The sequence below is a fragment of the Phoenix dactylifera genome, chromosome 8 (genome assembly GCF_051530095.1).
Source record: "Phoenix dactylifera cultivar Ajwa chromosome 8, Ajwa_hap1_PhDact_Kaust_v1.1, whole genome shotgun sequence".
NCBI classification, from domain to species: domain Eukaryota; kingdom Viridiplantae; phylum Streptophyta; class Magnoliopsida; order Arecales; family Arecaceae; genus Phoenix; species Phoenix dactylifera.
Genome location: NC_143197.1, coordinates 1,104,939 through 1,121,915, shown reverse-complemented (window position 1 = coordinate 1,121,915; position 16,977 = coordinate 1,104,939). Strand labels below are relative to the sequence as shown.

Below are 16,977 nucleotides of genomic sequence, written 5' to 3'. Positions count from 1 at the left end.
TCATGCAAACAAGCAAAGCATGCAACTATGGCATGGCAACAGATAAAGTTCAGTGCCAAATTCATTTGAATGCAGTCATGGGCTAATGTACATGATCCTTGGTCTCCATTAACAACCCCGAAAAAAAATCATAAACCAACCAAGAGGCATTAACTAAATACCCACTTCATGCTCCCACCACCAAACCATCCCCCCCCCCCCCCAAAAAAAAAAAAAAAGAGAGCACTCTCTCATTAAAATCCCACCTCAACTTTCCAAATGATTGTCTTGAGAAGCATCCCCTCCATGGACATCCCACAGACAACAGTTCCACATGAATTTCTTCCACCACATTGCTCTCCAGATGACAAAACAACAGATTATGCAATTTAAAAAAAAATAAAAATAAAGAAAAAAATAACATTTTCACGAATTGCATATGCATGAAGACAGTTTTATCAAACCTTCTGATAATGACACTGGATGTCGTGCGGCATCAAGTAGATCCATAAGCGACAGATGATAGGGGGAAAATATATTACAAGCAAAATCGACATCCTGGAAAACATACCTTTAACATATTTTTTTTAAGAAATAGATTTGCAAGCAGAGCAGTCAGTATTCAGTTGGCAATTGAACCTCCACAAAATTTTTTAACAAGCATGTGCTCATAAGGGCAAAAAAGATTTTATCCCACTATACACAGAACCCAGACAAGTCAAAGATTTCAAACAAGTCAAAGATTTCCACTGTATACTGACGATTTCCAAATCTACCATGGCGGTCATGCATTGCCTGGCAAAGTGCAGATCTCAAAAACCACCAACATATTGCTTTGTGTATCTTCCAGATGCACCACTGCTTCCATATGCTGAGGAAGCAACAGTCAGTCCGGGACAATCTCTAGCCCAGTGCCCAGGTTGCTGGCATTTAAAACATACATTAGAACCAATGCCACCATCCATTGCAGCATTCAAGGGCCTATTGTCAAAGCCAACCCCAACAGACTGGCCTTGCCTACTAATGCCCCTTGGGCAGTTCTGAAAGTTGTGACCAGAAGAGCCACAGTTATTGCAGAAAATTTGTGTTTCCCTATTTCCAATGTTATGTTTCATGACACCTCCATATTCATTCACTGGCTGTCCAAATTGGTTAGTCTGTTCCATTCTATATAGATGGCCACCACTACTATTGCCCAAATTGTTGGTTCCAGAATATACACTAGGCTTGTAATCCATACTACCAAACCCAGCATTGGACATACCAGAACTGGAAGCAAAATTTCCATGCGCACCTGAGACAACATTGGGCTCCTCCACTGATAGCTTCTCAATCAAGCCCAGAAGATACCTGCTCTCTGATGAGGGGTTCACTTTTTCAGCTTTGATAACAGTAGATTTCACACGCTGCTCATCGCTAAATGTCTCCTCCTTAACTTTCAACTTGAATAAATATTGATTAAAGAGGACTGTTCGTATGATTTCTGCAAATTTTACATCATCTTGTTCCTCATACTTCAACAAATACAACTCCTTGGCAGATACACCCATGATTTCCTCACCACACTCCTGGAATGCCGTAACCCACGTCATACCTGTATGATCCTGGATCTGAAACTGGAGTAGATATCTGTAATCACATTCAGGAAAACTCTGATCACACCGATCACAGCGCCATGTTCCATCGCCATTATTGTTAACCTTCTTATTGCATTGTCTGTCCCCCACCAACAAGGGACAAGCTGTGTAGCAGAAATTATCAACCTTTATAAATGTAACTGTTGCCTTAACAGTAATCCAGTCAGGTTTCTCAGCTCTTCCTAAACCCTCATCCTTAATTTGTGAAACAGTCTTGCGAATGTCAGTCCTCCCCATAGTTGAAGTATCCCTGGATATTGAAAGGGAAGCCACATTCTTTCCTTCGTTGCTGTACCACTCTTTCAATCTGTGCACCTCAGGAAAATCAGGGTTTATGAATAGCTGGCTGGTGCTAATCGTTCCCACTGACTTGCCGCTAAAATCACTAACTCTACCAGCTTTAATGGCTAAGACAGGATATATACCAGAGTCACACATGCCCTGCAGCTGCTGCCCTTCTGTGCTGCAAAAGTTTCCCCATAGAGTTATTTCAACACTACGACCAGACATGTCCTTCAACTGAAGAGTTCTTTTTTGTGTCTCAGTACCATTTTTTCTCATTACTGTACCTGCAGGACTAATAGATGTCACAATACCGATTACATCCACCATGGAATTGTTTTCCATGCCCTCAATTTCACTTATTGGTCGAAAATTAAATTGCTGCTTTGGGATGGAATTATCCTCCCCAAAACAAGGCTGGATTGTTGATGTAGACTCCAAAAAAATTTCATAATCATTGTTGAGATGATTGAAACTCTTCTGTGCAGGCCTCAGGCTTCCTTTAGATATCAAGTACACTCTCCCAACCTCAATCTGGTCATAGAACTGATCGGCCACCAAGTTAAAACAAGTCACTCGTATTTCTCCACCATCACAATCAAGAAGATCAAAAGAGAACACTTTTCCCTCCCCTCTGGGATTGTTGTAGCGTCTAAGCTCCCCTTTTGCTGTTACCCTAGCCTTGATAGTCCACCTACCCTGATAGGGATTCAAAGCAGCAATTGGAATTATTCGAGCAGGAGCTTCATTTTTAGCAATGGGCCCTCTATTTGTGTACAATGGAGGGGGCTGTTGATATGTAGGCTGAACTGGCGGTCGCCCATAAGTACCAAGAGAAGGTTGATATCCTGCAGTCATCCCTGGATTTGATAACCTCTGGTTTTGATTACCACTTTCTGGATGTGAATTGGCATAGATCCCTGAACCCTGTTCAGCTTTTGGTTGTAGGGAATTCAAGTTACTCATGTTCCTGCCTGATATCGGACCAGTACCATACGAACTGCTGTAAGATGATGTATTTGTAACAGGATCTGGTTTGGGACTCACAGAAGCTCCTCCCATCATATTTTGTCCAGCAGGAAGACCACCAGAGCGTGAACCACCATAAGGTTGAGGAATTCCAGCAGCCATACCTGGTTGATTTATACTAGTTGACTGAGCAGACATAGGAGCTCGGTTCTGTGAAGCAGAAGCGCCGCTATCAAAGGGTGTTGGCACCCCAATAATATCACTCTTGGGGACTAGTACTTCCAAGTTGATGACAATAATTATCCTAGTTGCAGAAGACAACAAAGATTAAAGCCAACAAAACACATACTCCGCCCTTCCATATTATCAAGCAAAACTTAAAAGATTATTTTTTTCAGTTGATATGAGTATCAGCAAGCAAAATTCTACATAGGAGGAGGATTTTGTTTTCCATACTGAAAGCAAGATCAGAAGCAAAATGTTGGTGCCAATAAAACAATAAATCAGATGCCCATTGATTGAAACATAACTGCCAAAACAGTAGAATAAACAAAGGGCAATTGACTGTGATAAGAAATAAATAGCAAAACTCTAGTACTTTCATCTAATTATGACGGTACATCTTATATTCGTGAACCATCCAAATATTTCCACCCTTTTTGGGAACGCAGCACCGTCCTCGAGATAAGTACTGAGAGTCAATTAAGCCGAAAAGAAAAGGGAAAAATCATTAAAGAGACGAGATTTAGCCTCTTCTTTTCTATTGTGAGATTTTACAGTTTCTAATCGCATCAGCAGTAAACACAGGCCAGCAGGGTTTTACGATGCCGATCTAGTTTCGTACCTTCAAACTTTCTAATCACTAACTCTCTCATAACGTATATAAATCTTTGCAGCATTATAAATCGAATATTCGTGAAATCAGCCTAAACCAACCAGGCAGCAAGGAGAAAGAGAAATGACCTGCGGCCCTGGATAGTGTTACAGATGAACTCGTTCAACTGGACGAAGGAGCCCTTCTGCAAGGTGCCGTTCTTGACGATAGGGTTCATCTGGGTCGCCAGCATCGCCTGCTGCGTGTGTACCCCGTCGGACAGCATCATCCGGTACCTCTCCGTCGTGCTCTGGGTCGTGTTCACCAGCCTCACGTCCGAGACCTGGAGCACCGGCTTCATGCCCTCCGCCCCCCCTTCCGAGATCGCGGCTATCGCCCCCCTCGTCAGATCCAACGAAGCCATCTGCTTTCCTCCCCGCCGTCGTCTTCTTCTTACCGAAAGTACCAGCCAGCAGCTATAAGACAGACGAAAAACCCTAGAAACAAAGAAAGCGAACGAGCGATCAAGATCGAGATCGAGGGACGACGGATTTCTCGAAAAAGGAAGCTGGAAATCTTTCGGGGGGAAAAAAACATCAGATATCACCGAATCAAGCAAGCAAAAAGGAAAACTGTTCGGATTTTTGGTGAGATCTCGACCTTCTGTCTCCTCGGATTTCGCTTCGTCCTGCCGAGGGCTCGAGTGGAGACGGAGAAAGTATTTATGTTAAAACCCTAGGAGCAGGACAAGGAACCGCCACAGGGTTTTTAGAGGGAAATGCGGATTGGGATGGAGCTTTAGAAATTTTGAGTTCCGCCTCCGATTTTGGGTGCGGAGCGGGCAGCGGGAAACTCGAAACGCGTCCGGGACGCCGGTATTTACTGAGCCGAGCCGGATTTATGGGCCGGGCCGGCAATTGGTGAGCCCTGTGTTTTCGATTTTTTTTAATTTTTTATACAACGGTAATTCACACCAAAAATGCATAAGTATACCGAAAAAGATCAAAAAAAAAAAAAATAACAAAGAGAAAAAGAAACGAACTTGAAACTCTTATTTAGAAATTTTTCTAAATGATGCGCGGTATGGAGGTAACTCAGTCAGCAGTATTGTCCGTCTTCCAATAGATATGAGTTGCTCTTGCTTGTTTGACGTTCATGAATCTTTTAAATTTATTTCAGTGATCGCAAGTTAATGAAATTGAGAAGCAATGGCTTTGATAAGAGATAAGGATACTTCTTATACAATGTCATATTTTATTGAGATAAACGCTGCCTTCTACGGAAGTATCTTGTGCTCTGGTGGATATTATTGGCCCTGACTTTTGATGCCACCATGACTCAGCATTCTTCTTTCATTATGTTTAGATCCTTGATGATGGCATGTACATAAGCTTTGATGGGTGGAGAATAGACTATTGTTTCTTTCTAATATGTTTAGATGCTTGATGATGGCATGTACATAAGCTTTGATGGGTGGAGACTAGACTATTGTTTCTAGAGTTTGGATCATCCTAAATGATCCAGACTCAATTCATTTAGGTCAGCAAGATAACAGTTACTTATCACTAAGTTACTCTTCTTTGAACTAAGTTGCTTTCAGGGGTGGCATGTCACTAAGATCCGAGATTTGATGATTACAAACAAACATGTCACTCCACCGCATGCTAAATAAATTGCCAACTTCTAACTATAAAAGGTTATGGTGACTTATATTGTCATTGAAAATTCTTGTACATGTTATTTCAGAACGAGCTACTGTATACTCTGCATGAACTCCCAAGAATGTTTTACATTTTGTCTAAGGTCAGCTCAGAATGTGTGAAATTAAAGACCTCACAGGGCCAATACAGCTGAATTTGGTGCTTCAAACTCTCTAGTTGTAGGTTGCTATATTCTTTTCATAGATATGTCTATCAAGGATGGTAAATTACGACCCAACTTGCAACATATCCAAATTAAAGAGTTTCATGTTTGGCATAAAATGGCTCAAGCTAGCTTGACCCATTCATCGAATGAGTTAGGTTTAGGCTTAGAGTCTTGAACCATTTAGGTTATCTTTATCCATTTAATAGTTGAATCAGGTCAAATAAGACCTATCTAATCCATTTTAATTGTTCGACACTTCTTTAAACTATTCAATTTAATTTGTTCTACTTAGTAAATAGTTTATGCAAGTCAAATTTGGTTGCTTGTTTAACAAAAATCTTGAGTTTGGTCTTGGATTTTTGCCATGCTTAATAAGTAGGTTAGGATTGGATTGACAAAATTTCAACACGGCCTGTATACCACCAACTTGTCCAATTTGCCACCTCCAAAAAATTATACTATAGCCACCACATACAAAATGAACACCTATTATTACCTCAAAAAAGAGGAGGATGTTGAAAATAAATCATCAATTACCACATTAGTAAAAAGGAATTATTTAATTTTGGTAATCATATTCCAGACACAACAAATACCTCTTTTTAACATAAAGAGATAGAGATCCACCTATACTATAATCAAGTGGATCGAGATACTTGCCAATCAAAAATTACAGCCTAGAATCCAGAGGAGCATCACCACCATAATAGAACCCCTTCCATTAGAATAATCAACATCTTATTTTGACAATAGATCCATGAGAACCGATATTTGCTCAAAGTTGAGATATTTTTGAGGAGCATTAACACGACATCTTTTACCTAGGACCAATTGACTAATAGACGTAAGTTATTCTCAGGCCTTGGATGAAAAGAGAAAAAGATGATAATGGAAGCTCACTAGTAATACAACATAACCAGGGATTTTTTTCACTAGCCAGGAAAAAACATGTCTGAGTAAACCTAGCTAGACATGAGAACTTCAACGAGGAAAAGAAAATAAATCCATTCTAAAATGCGAATGATGCATTTAGCCCATTTTGATACTTTTCTAGCAGTTGGTGGAAAGAATAGGCCAAAATCATCCTGATCGCATAACAATCTAATACTATCACGAGTGACACAATGCCATTTTAAATTGAATACTAAATGTATAGAGTCGAGTCATGATTACAAAAACTTTTTTTCTTCTAATTACAATTTACAACAATCTTGAAATAAGAAAAATATATTTAAATAAGAAAGGAAAAAAATAGATAAAGGATGAGATTATGTAGAGCTTCCAGCCTGATGTTGGGAACTCCAACTAAACATTAATCTATTTTTTAATTTTTGGAAGACGAAATCACCATAAGATAGATTGGTTTGAAGAAGGGGAATAGAGGTGGAGACATCAATCTTAGAAACTATATAGAACTATATAGATAGAATCGGTGCTAGAAAAAGGAATCGGTGATAACATGGATATCTAGAGAAAGGGTCGCGTACCTCTAGAACCGAGAAGATGGAGAGATGTGGGTCGGATTGATCCGCCATTGCCTTGGGTTGGGAGAGAATTAGGGTTTCTTAATAAAATCTCGGCGAACTAGATGGACATAGAGACCGAAGAGATATCGAGAGAGGTAGGCCTATTGGGGCAGTGGAGACAAAAAGCCCTAACAACCTTCTTTATTTTTAGGCAATCATGTAGAATTTTTGTTTTTTCGAAGGGCGGGAATTTTTTAAGGTTGTCTTGTGCCTCTTCGGCCCCAGTGACTCAATTTCACTTGTGCTTGCCAAGGGCATCTTTGCCACTCAGTGAGGGCCCCAGTGAGGGCCACTTTGCCACTCAAGATTCTAGAGACTAGTAGGTGTGCCTCAATCAACCATTCGAGCCTACTTAGTTTGTCATAATAGACTAAATAGAGTGTATCTGCTGTCTCCGAATCCTTAAAATGGGTGACAAGTGAGTTGAATTCAGTGAAAAACAGATCAGGTTAAAATTTTTTTAATCCTAGCCCAATCTATTTATTAAATAGACAATTCGACACATCCTTATAACCACTTACTAAACCAGCCGAATTAGATTAGATGGGTTAAATAGATTAAGAGTTAAAGGAGTTAAACAGGTTAAATGGGTTAAGCGGTTGGATTAGAGATGACAGAAATGGGTTAGATTTTAGATGAGTTAGGTCTTAAACATGTTAAAGAGACTAGATTATGATTTAACCTAATTATTAGATATGTCAAAATAGATTAAACGGATCAATGGGCTAAACATGAATTCAGTCCATTCATAAATGGGTTTAGGCAGATTGCCTCAACCGAATATATTTATGCCAAAATCTGAACTTATTAAAAGCATATCAATTGTAGGTTGGGTTGACGGACCGAATCATAAATTACCACCTCGACAATTAAACTTGATTTAAAATCTATTATTCTGTGTTCTAAATCTCCATCCAAATGTTCAATATGATTCTAACCAAAAAATGAAAAATGTCAGTTATGATCGATTGTTTTTCCCATTTGCAAAATTTTTTTATTATGGTATTAACCTCCGGGATGCTAGGCTTTTAATCCCGTCCCGCCCGAGTTTCAGCGGGTCCTTAGCATGGTTCAGGCCGGTCGGATCGGACCAGGCTTGATCTCCGTGGTCTACCTACTTTTGGGCCGGATACGGACCACATAGTAACGCAGGCGTCGGATGGTGTTAACTTCACGTAATTTTAGCCCGAGAAGAGGGCCTTTTGTTTTCTCGTTTCTCAAATATACGTGGAATCCACCCCGCGAGGCCCTCCGCAACGATCCCAGCACAGCACGGCGCCCTCCGCTCCTCCATTTGCGGTTCGGCACTTGACACGTGACAAGTTGAAGTCCTCAACCACGTGGGCCCATCAGCATTGTGTACGTGGTCGGAACTGATAAGAGAAAACGCTGTCCGCTACATGGAACAGTATTAGCGGATCTGATGTCCCAGGGTCACGCCCTCGAGAAAAAGACTTTTTCTACTCGGACCAGATTATCCCCGCTTCTCTTCTATTATTTCTAATCTCGTGGATCATTAGCTGCCGGATGGCCGATGATTGTTCTATTGGATTTCCTTTCGGGTCCCCAGATTGATCATCTACCGTCCAATCACTGGCACACCCAAAAGGCAATGCATCGCAGGAGCATATCTGTAATTCGATACACGGAGGCGTTATATCCTGTATCGCCTTGTCTTCTCCCGTATAAAAACGCTTCATCCATCGCATCCCTTTCCTCTCCCAGGTATCAAATCCTAGGTTGAACCTCGTCTTCCATCCTCGCAGTCGCAGAAATGGGCAGAAAGTTCTTCGTCGGCGGCAACTGGAAATGCGTAAATTTTCAATCCTTTTTACTCTCTTATTTTCGATCAAAATTTATTACCTGTGACGCTTCATTTGTAGATCAAAATTGATCAGCACTTGGATTTTTATTTTCTGGTTTGATTCACTCGAATTCTTTCTAGATTCCATCGAAGATAACCAGATTCCGATCTCGATGATTGTATTTTTCTATTTCTAACCGATAACATCATTAGCTCTGCAGTAGATCTTAATAATGCGTAGTTTTTTCCTGGAGTTTTAAGTTTCGGGACAGATCGATGATAGAACTTGAACATCGGGAAGCATTTTCTTCATGACTACTGTTTTAACATACGTTTACTGTTTTACACGCTTCTAACTGCCATCGTTCAAGTATTTTCCTATTGATTAGCACGTAGGAGTTGTTGTTCAGCTGTGACGCTGATTGGATGTTTGTGCAGAATGGGACAAGCGAGGAGGTTAAGAAGATCATCAGCACCTTGAACGATGGCCAAGTCCCCGCATCAGATGTTGTGGGTATGGACATATATCTTATGATCCCGATTCATTGCCTGCTATTATGTGTTAGTTTATTTGTGATTGTTGTGTTTCTGGCATCCTTGTTGAGATCTACTACGTTAGATCAGATCACTTCGGATGCTGATATCGAGGTCGTGTCCTGCTGCGAAGTTTTTAGATCATCTAAATGTTTATAGTGGAGTAGCGATATTCCTTTGATGCACGGCAAATTTATCCCATAATCCTTTGTTCCCAAGAATTTTTGAACTATTGCTGCTCCATGGGATGGGCTATCTTGACTGTCGGGCAATGTAGAATTTTATTTTATTTTATTTGTTTTCTGGTCTATGATATCAATGCTTGCTAGGGCAACTGATGGCTTACCTAGAGGCAATTCAACCCTTTGAAGCCATTAAGCAATCAATCCCTTCCAAATCATAGTTAGAATACATAATGTAACATTTTTTGGATACATTAATTTTACAAAGACACACTCTTAATATAGAGTATGATCTTCGTGACTTGTATGCAATCACTAATTACATTAAATTCAGTTCGTCATGTTTTTATAGGATTTTCCTAGCATAACATCTTGATTTTACTATTGCCACATCTATATTGCTGCGGTTTTTTGCCTCTATTTGCATTTTTGTTTTCTAATTTCCAACTGCATTGCCTTCAAATAGCCATTATGCTTATTTACTATCTTGTTATGCTCTTCGTCTTTTCTTCTTTGCAGATGGTGATACTGTTATCAATACAGTTGAAGTGAGACTTGCAGTTTTATCTAGGAACAAGTCTTTTTTTAAGGATCATAAATGCATATTATATTTTCATATTTGATCAATAATGTAGTTATCAAATGCAGAATTACTTTATCACTACTAATACTCTGCAAATGGTGCATCTTGTAGAGGTTGTGATAAGCCCACCATTTGTGTTTCTTCCTCTGGTTAAAAGTTCATTGCATCCCGATTTTCATGTCGCTGCACAGAATTGCTGGGTAAAGAAAGGAGGTGCATTCACTGGTGAGATTAGGTAAGATCTGAGTTCCCTAAATCATCTATTTTCTTGTTATCCATTTTTTATCTTGATTTTCATAACAATGATGAATGCTGCTGCATGTTGTGTTGTGCTTCATCTTGGAAAGCTGCTGACATGTGGGTGCTGGTTGTGACCATTGTTCCGATCAGATTGTGATCATTTGAGTCTTTCTGATATGGAAATTGTATTTTTGCTAATGGTGCTTGTATGTGTGCTTCTGATCGGCTGAGAAAGACTGATAAAGCATTTGAAAATGTGGTGTATATTGTTATTAGTATATGGAAGAGAGGGGACTGCTATGATCATCTGAAAGAGTGATACAACATTTAAAGAGAGCATATCTCATGTGGTTTGCAACATTATATGTTATGCTATCATCAATGAGTGGGAATGCTGGATGTTGCAATCATATGAGGAAGAGTATTTGTTGCCATCAAGGGAATCTTAGCATCTTAAAATTATAAACGACCATCGATCATGGATGTTATCTTCACATAAGCATGCATTATATAATAGAATGCTTTATTTGAGGGTTTAATGATTAAACAGGTGATTGAAGAAACATGTTATATAGCATTTGCTAAAAATACCCCCAAAGAGTAGTATCTGTTTACATAACAAAAATAATTAAAATCTGATGATATCTAAAAAAAAAGTTCAGCTTGTCCACATATACTGATATGGAAGCTTTAAAATGGAGTACTGAAGTGTAAAAGCTGCATCTTGACCTTTGAGTTAATGAGCCACACCTGATTCTTGACCTTTTGAGGCTTAGTTTTTGAATGCATGTTGCCAGTCCAACCTACACAAAGAATTTTTTGGAGGATGCATAGGTATTTTTTTGCTATCAGTGACTGATTGCAAGCTGAATATAATTTCATGACCATAACTATCAATAATATTCCACTAAACAAAATGTAAATTTATTATAATGTAATGTGTCTATTTCTTGTTTCTCTCAAAAAAAGTGCCTATTTCTTTATTTTATTGGTTCAATCAACAATAAGACAAGAAAAACCACCTTTATTCTTTCTCCAAACTTAATCTTCATTTGTTCGCTCGTGCATCTGTGATGAAAATCTTTATTAATTTGATTAAATTTTTGTTTATGCAGCGCAGAAATGCTTAAAAATATTGACATCCATTGGGTCATTCTTGGACACTCAGAACGAAGACTCTTGTTGGGTGAATCAAGTGAAGTAAGTTCCCCGAGAGACATACTATGGAGAAATTAGTTATGTCATGTGTATGGTAATTGCATATGGATTAACTAGTACTCTTTATGGTTCTATGCCAATTTTTCTTCGGCAGCTACAGTGTTTAGGATTTATTTTATTCCATGTGTGCCATCTTTGACCTTAAGCTGAAAAAATATATGCTTTTTGAGTGCATAATACATGTTATGTTCAAAACTTCAAATAATGAATAGATGTTGTGATTTAGGTGAAACCAAAGAAAACCTACTATGGTTTAGCAAGGATGCTAGGTAGCAAAGCATTTACAACTTTAATTAAATAATTTTTGTTGATGCAAGGTGTACCGTAAAGGATTTGGTTTTGATCCACTGAAAAGTTGATGCATGAGTTTTGATGAAAGCAACATTGCCAATGTTGTAGTTTTCATTTACTGGTGTATCCATCTCTTAGCACTGTTTCACTAGATTCTGAATTTTCAATAATATTGCAGATTATTGTAGTACATTTATGAGTCTTTTCTCTGATTGCTTGACCATTGTAGATATCTAATACATTAGAAAAGTGTTTTTTTTTAGATTAGTACATTAGGAAAAATATTAATTTGCATTTTGTGATAAACAATCAAAAACACAACTAGACTATTTAATTTCTCTTTCCTAAAGCGATACACTATTTAGTGTATTTTTAATTATCGTTTCACAACTCTACATATAAAAATATTGCACTAATAGAATTAGATTTCATCAAAGTTTTAGACATTCAGAAATTTCTTATTTAACATGTGCTCTGCATTTTTTCTAATGGCAGTTTGTTGGAGATAAAGTTGCATATGCACTCTCTCAAGGTCTAAAGGTGATTGCTTGTGTTGGTGAGACTCTTGAACAGAGGGAATCCAGAGCCACTATGGATGTAGTTGCTGCACAAACAAAAGCAATTGCAGGTACTGGGAATGTCCTTGAAAAAATATCCTCTCCCTTGTTTCTTGATGTTGTTATTTCAAACTGTAATTATATGCATATCTGTTAGCATGGCTTATCTAGAATGTGCACTGCAGCTGCTTTTCTTGTATTTTTCTCAACTTTTTTTTTTGGAGTTCAAATGTAAATTTATGTTCGTCTAAGGGCTAGTGGGAAAAAAGGTTATCAGATTCATGCTAGTGAAATTTGCTTATGGCTTGAAGGAATACACGGTGTTAACACAATTTGAGAAGAATTATCCAACCATGTGTTTTGAATATGGTTTGATCATATTGGAAAGGCTTGTGGAAAGTTTCTTGTTCAAAGAACATGACATTGGAGAGATCGGAATCTTGTAAAATATGCTAAAGGAAACTGGGTGTACATGTATTTTATCAAGATAAATGGGTTTTATTTTTAATTGAATAGTGATCGTTATTCAAATTATAGTTCTTCTCAAATAATGGCATCCAGTTTTATCCAAAAATTATAGCTCTTCTCAAATAAATGGGTTTCATTTTATTGATGCTAGATTGATTTGTTTTGCAGAGCGTATATCAGATTGGACAAATGTAGTTGTTGCCTATGAGCCAGTTTGGGCTATTGGAACCGGCAAGGTCGCAACTCCAGCTCAGGCTCAGGAAGTAAGTGTGATAGATGTTACTGTTATGTTACTTGCATCACCCCCTAGTAGGTTACTTTAACAAGAATGGTCCTACTAGTTTGCAAGATATTTGTTCTTTGTCCTAGGAGCTCTCGGCCTCACTTAGAGGGAAGCTTTCCACATGCCTTTTTGGTTGCATTCTTGTGCTCCAATGTTATCAAAGCTGGTGTTGGCATTGTTGATAGGTTTATGTCTAGTCCTAAACGTTCTAATTATCTGCTTCATTTTAGTTGGACCAAATAATGTTGCTAATGTTTTTGTTAGGTGCAGGGGCTTTAGTATTTATGTTTTATTAGGTTTAAATGCCCTAGTGGTTTCAATTAGATTTATTACTTGATGGCAGAATGATTCTATATCGATATCATTCAATTGAATCTTGGTTAATGCTTTCAGCACAACCTTTTAATAAATCAAACATGCCGCTAACCTCCAATATGCAGCCTGGCTTGTTCAGTTAAAATTTGCTGGCTTGATCTGTTGTTATGGATTAATTGAAAAATCAACCTTGCTGAACAATGTTCTGGGAAGTGCTGAGTGAAACCCTAGAGACCTGGTGGTTCTAGTTGGACCTGATTTAACCAGTTGGTCCGCCAGCTTCTAAACTAGTGATGCTCAGCATATGAAGTTCCACATTCAGTAAACACAAATAATTTATGTTATGTTGGATGGTACTGTGCTTAGATGAGAATATTACCAGGTTTGCTACTAATGCATGTGCCGAACTGCCAATTGCTTATTGCCACACTAAGAATTCTTCAAGTCTAAACATCAGTTTCTCACACTCTCATAGCTCCAATGATAAGAATATTTCTTTGTGTTCATCATTTGCAGAAAGCTGCACAATTACAAGTATCAAATATCAAAAAAGTTGTCATTGTTCATAGGCTACTTTTTGACTAATGAAGACCTTTTGCTTTAACCTCTTCCAATTTATGGCGAAGGCCATATTTTGTGATAAAATACCTGGTTTATCTAGCACTAAGGGAAAAGTAGCATATTTAAAGTAATCTTCCATCATTTTGAAGGTTAAGTGCTCCAACTTTTCATCAGACTTGTACTGAATAGACTCTTATTTATGGTGCAGGATCTCTATGTACCATTCTGTTTGCTAACATGTGCTAAAATCAGAAGTCTACTATTCCATTATCAATTACCATTTACTTGATTGATTTTTTTCCACTTCAAGGACATTGTTAATGCTATTCACAAAAGAATAACTTCAGTAGAGCTCCACCCTTGGTCATGCATCCCATGAACATTTATTTCTTCATGTCGATTAATTCTAAACTACAGCTGAAGCACGTAGCATATATGGCTAGCAACATTTTATATGAAGATTTCCTACAACAAAAGGGTTGCATTTAGATGCAACTAAAACTTAAGGAGCATTTTACAATTTGTAATACACCATGAGACTCCAATCCAATCTTGGGGATGCTTATTGTTCTTTCTAAATGCTTTTCCTACATGACAAGGCATTGCTGCTGAAGTTCAGCATTTAATTGTTCAATTTCTACTCGTCTCAACCATCGAAATTTTGATGTTAGGTGCACTCTGCCTTAAGAAAGTGGCTGGAAACTAATGTGAGTGCACAAGTTGCAGAATCAACTAGGCTCATATATGGAGGTAAATGTTCCAGCCATGTTGATTTTTTTAAAGGAATTTCTGAAATACACAGGAATATATAATTCCTCTCATCATTTTATTTAACACTATGAGTCAGAAATAACTAATTACATATTTCATTTGAATTTGTGAATTCACTGCCAGCATGGAATGTTAAAAAGTTTTGCCTGCATTTCATCTAAATGGAATATTGGATTACTGATATTGATAATGACTGCAGGTTCTGTAAATGGAGCGAACTGTAAAGAGCTGGCTGCACAGCCTGATGTTGATGGTTTTCTTGTTGGCGGGGCTTCTTTGAAGGTTTTTATCCTTTATTTCTTTGTTTTAAGATGCATATTGAGGTTTACCTATAAAATCATTAAAACGCCAACGTTAGTGAAGAGTAAGTACTCCTGATGGTTGCTCGATATGTGCACCATACTTTACCTTCTGTCTGTTATCTGTAAGGTTTTTAAATCTTGATATATTGGGTATATTGGTGGGTGGCCGAGAGTTAGATGAATCAAAATTTTGGCTCATCTCAGCCGACATGGTAAATGAGAAAATTTGGAGCGAACCGAGATATTGACCAATATCTTTAGTCTGAGATGTAGAAATCTTGGCTGATAAGGTAAATCCGGATTAAGAATTTTATTTAAGTATCGATTTTGATATTTATTATTAAAAAGTCTTAATTAAAGAAGTAAAAAGTGATTAAATATCGGCCTATATTAGATATCATATTGGATGATATCTCGGATTTATTGGTTTATATTGACCAAGATGAGAAAGCCGAGATTCTTAGAGACGTGTTGGCTGTTGCCCAATGGTGACACAAACTGAGATCTCTGCCAGCCAAGATGAAAATCTTGGTTATCTGGTCCTTATTGCTTATGTGGGCTTGCCCCTGCCATCATTTAGTGCAAGGGCAAGAGTTTCTTGTTTTTGGTTTGAATAGCATGGGTGCTGTCCAAGACTGTAGCTGTCAATCCACCGGACAGTGACCTTTGATATAACATAAAGCAAAAATCTACCTGGATTTGGTGTGCTTAACTAAGTCGATTGACAGTTATGATTACACTGAACAGCATTCCGACATTTAGAACATCATAACAGGAAATCCCACCTAATTTGCTGAACAAGAAGCAGTGTATACTCTTACCGCTGGTAAATCCACTACATGTTTTCTCATCCTCAAAATGTCTCGCAGGCATCACATAATACACAGACCAGTGAACAGTTTTGACTATTTTGTTAGTTATTCTAGTCTTCTAAGTTAGCATGACTTTTTGACATGCAGGTTGTCCTTGTGTTCTCATTTTTGTCTGCTTCCTTTCTTTCAGGCTGAATTTGCGGACATCATCAAGTCAGCTACCGTGAAGTCTTCTGCCTAAGGAGTTCACTTGTGCTCCCGAAATCCGTCCGCAAGATCTAAGGACACTATTCTATGTTTAACTCTCTGAATTTTGTCTGAAATCTTTTTATGGTATTTGCCTGGTACTAGAAGTGCGTTACAAATGTTGATCAAACTTTTTTTTTCCCTGAGAACCTAGGAAGCATCAACAGATCAGTTATTCAAACTAACAAATGAACTTTTCCATATTAAGATTTCTTGGTTGCATCTCGCTGCTTTAGAATCTTCATTCAGGTTGCTCATATGGCAGCATGGTGTAGGCTACCCTTTGTACGTGTTGCACGAATTAAAATGCTAGTATTTTTCATTACAAGGTCAAAATAACTAGTAAACCTAGACATTAATTGGTTAAATGGAACTGCACCATGATACAAAGAACTGTGTTGAGACCTGTAAGGGGTCAATTGCTTAAAAATATTCTTGATTTATTATTCCTGTTAAGTCATGGTTAAGCTAGATCCTGAGTAAATTACCTTTTTGGGTTATGAGTAGTGCTAATTTAATTGAGAGAATTCGCCATCTTCCGTAATCCCCGGTGCCAATTCATGATGGTCTGCCTGGATTCTTGGCACGAGGAAAATCACTGATAACAATGTGCACCAAGCACTGATAACAACGTATACCGTCCAGAGTTTTGAACGATTCCAATCGCAGCCTGGTTTTGTAATAAAATAATGGTGGATAATTAGTACCTATGGCATTGAATTTGATATTAAGAAGCG

General features: G+C 38.1%; 2 protein-coding genes across 3 annotated transcripts; one reads left to right on the top strand and one right to left on the bottom strand.

Moving 5' to 3' along the window:
- Positions 1-535: 535 nt before the first annotated feature.
- LOC103703496 (replication protein A 70 kDa DNA-binding subunit A-like) lies at positions 536-4,519 on the bottom strand. Of its 2 annotated transcripts, XM_008786364.5 has the most exons (3): positions 4,342-4,519; positions 3,831-4,178; positions 536-3,171 (listed from the first exon to the last, which is right to left on the bottom strand). In XM_008786364.5, the coding sequence occupies exons 2-3, from the start codon at positions 4,103-4,105 to the stop codon at positions 792-794; spliced, it is 2,655 nt and encodes an 884-aa protein (XP_008784586.2). In that variant the 5' UTR covers positions 4,106-4,178; positions 4,342-4,519; the 3' UTR covers positions 536-791. The 2 variants fall into 2 exon arrangements, with proteins under 2 accessions (XP_008784586.2, XP_088558388.1); XM_088702262.2 differs by lacking the exon at positions 4,342-4,519 and having other exon boundaries at positions 3,831-4,304.
- A 4,213-nt stretch (positions 4,520-8,732) lies between these two features.
- Positions 8,733-16,441, top strand: LOC103703497 (triosephosphate isomerase, cytosolic-like). The gene is made up of 9 exons (XM_008786365.5): positions 8,733-8,886; positions 9,316-9,391; positions 10,288-10,411; positions 11,532-11,616; positions 12,421-12,553; positions 13,119-13,213; positions 14,781-14,859; positions 15,080-15,162; positions 16,185-16,441. The coding sequence occupies exons 1-9, from the start codon at positions 8,848-8,850 to the stop codon at positions 16,233-16,235; spliced, it is 765 nt and encodes a 254-aa protein (XP_008784587.4). The 5' UTR covers positions 8,733-8,847; the 3' UTR covers positions 16,236-16,441.
- The last annotated feature ends 536 nt before the right edge of the window (positions 16,442-16,977 follow it).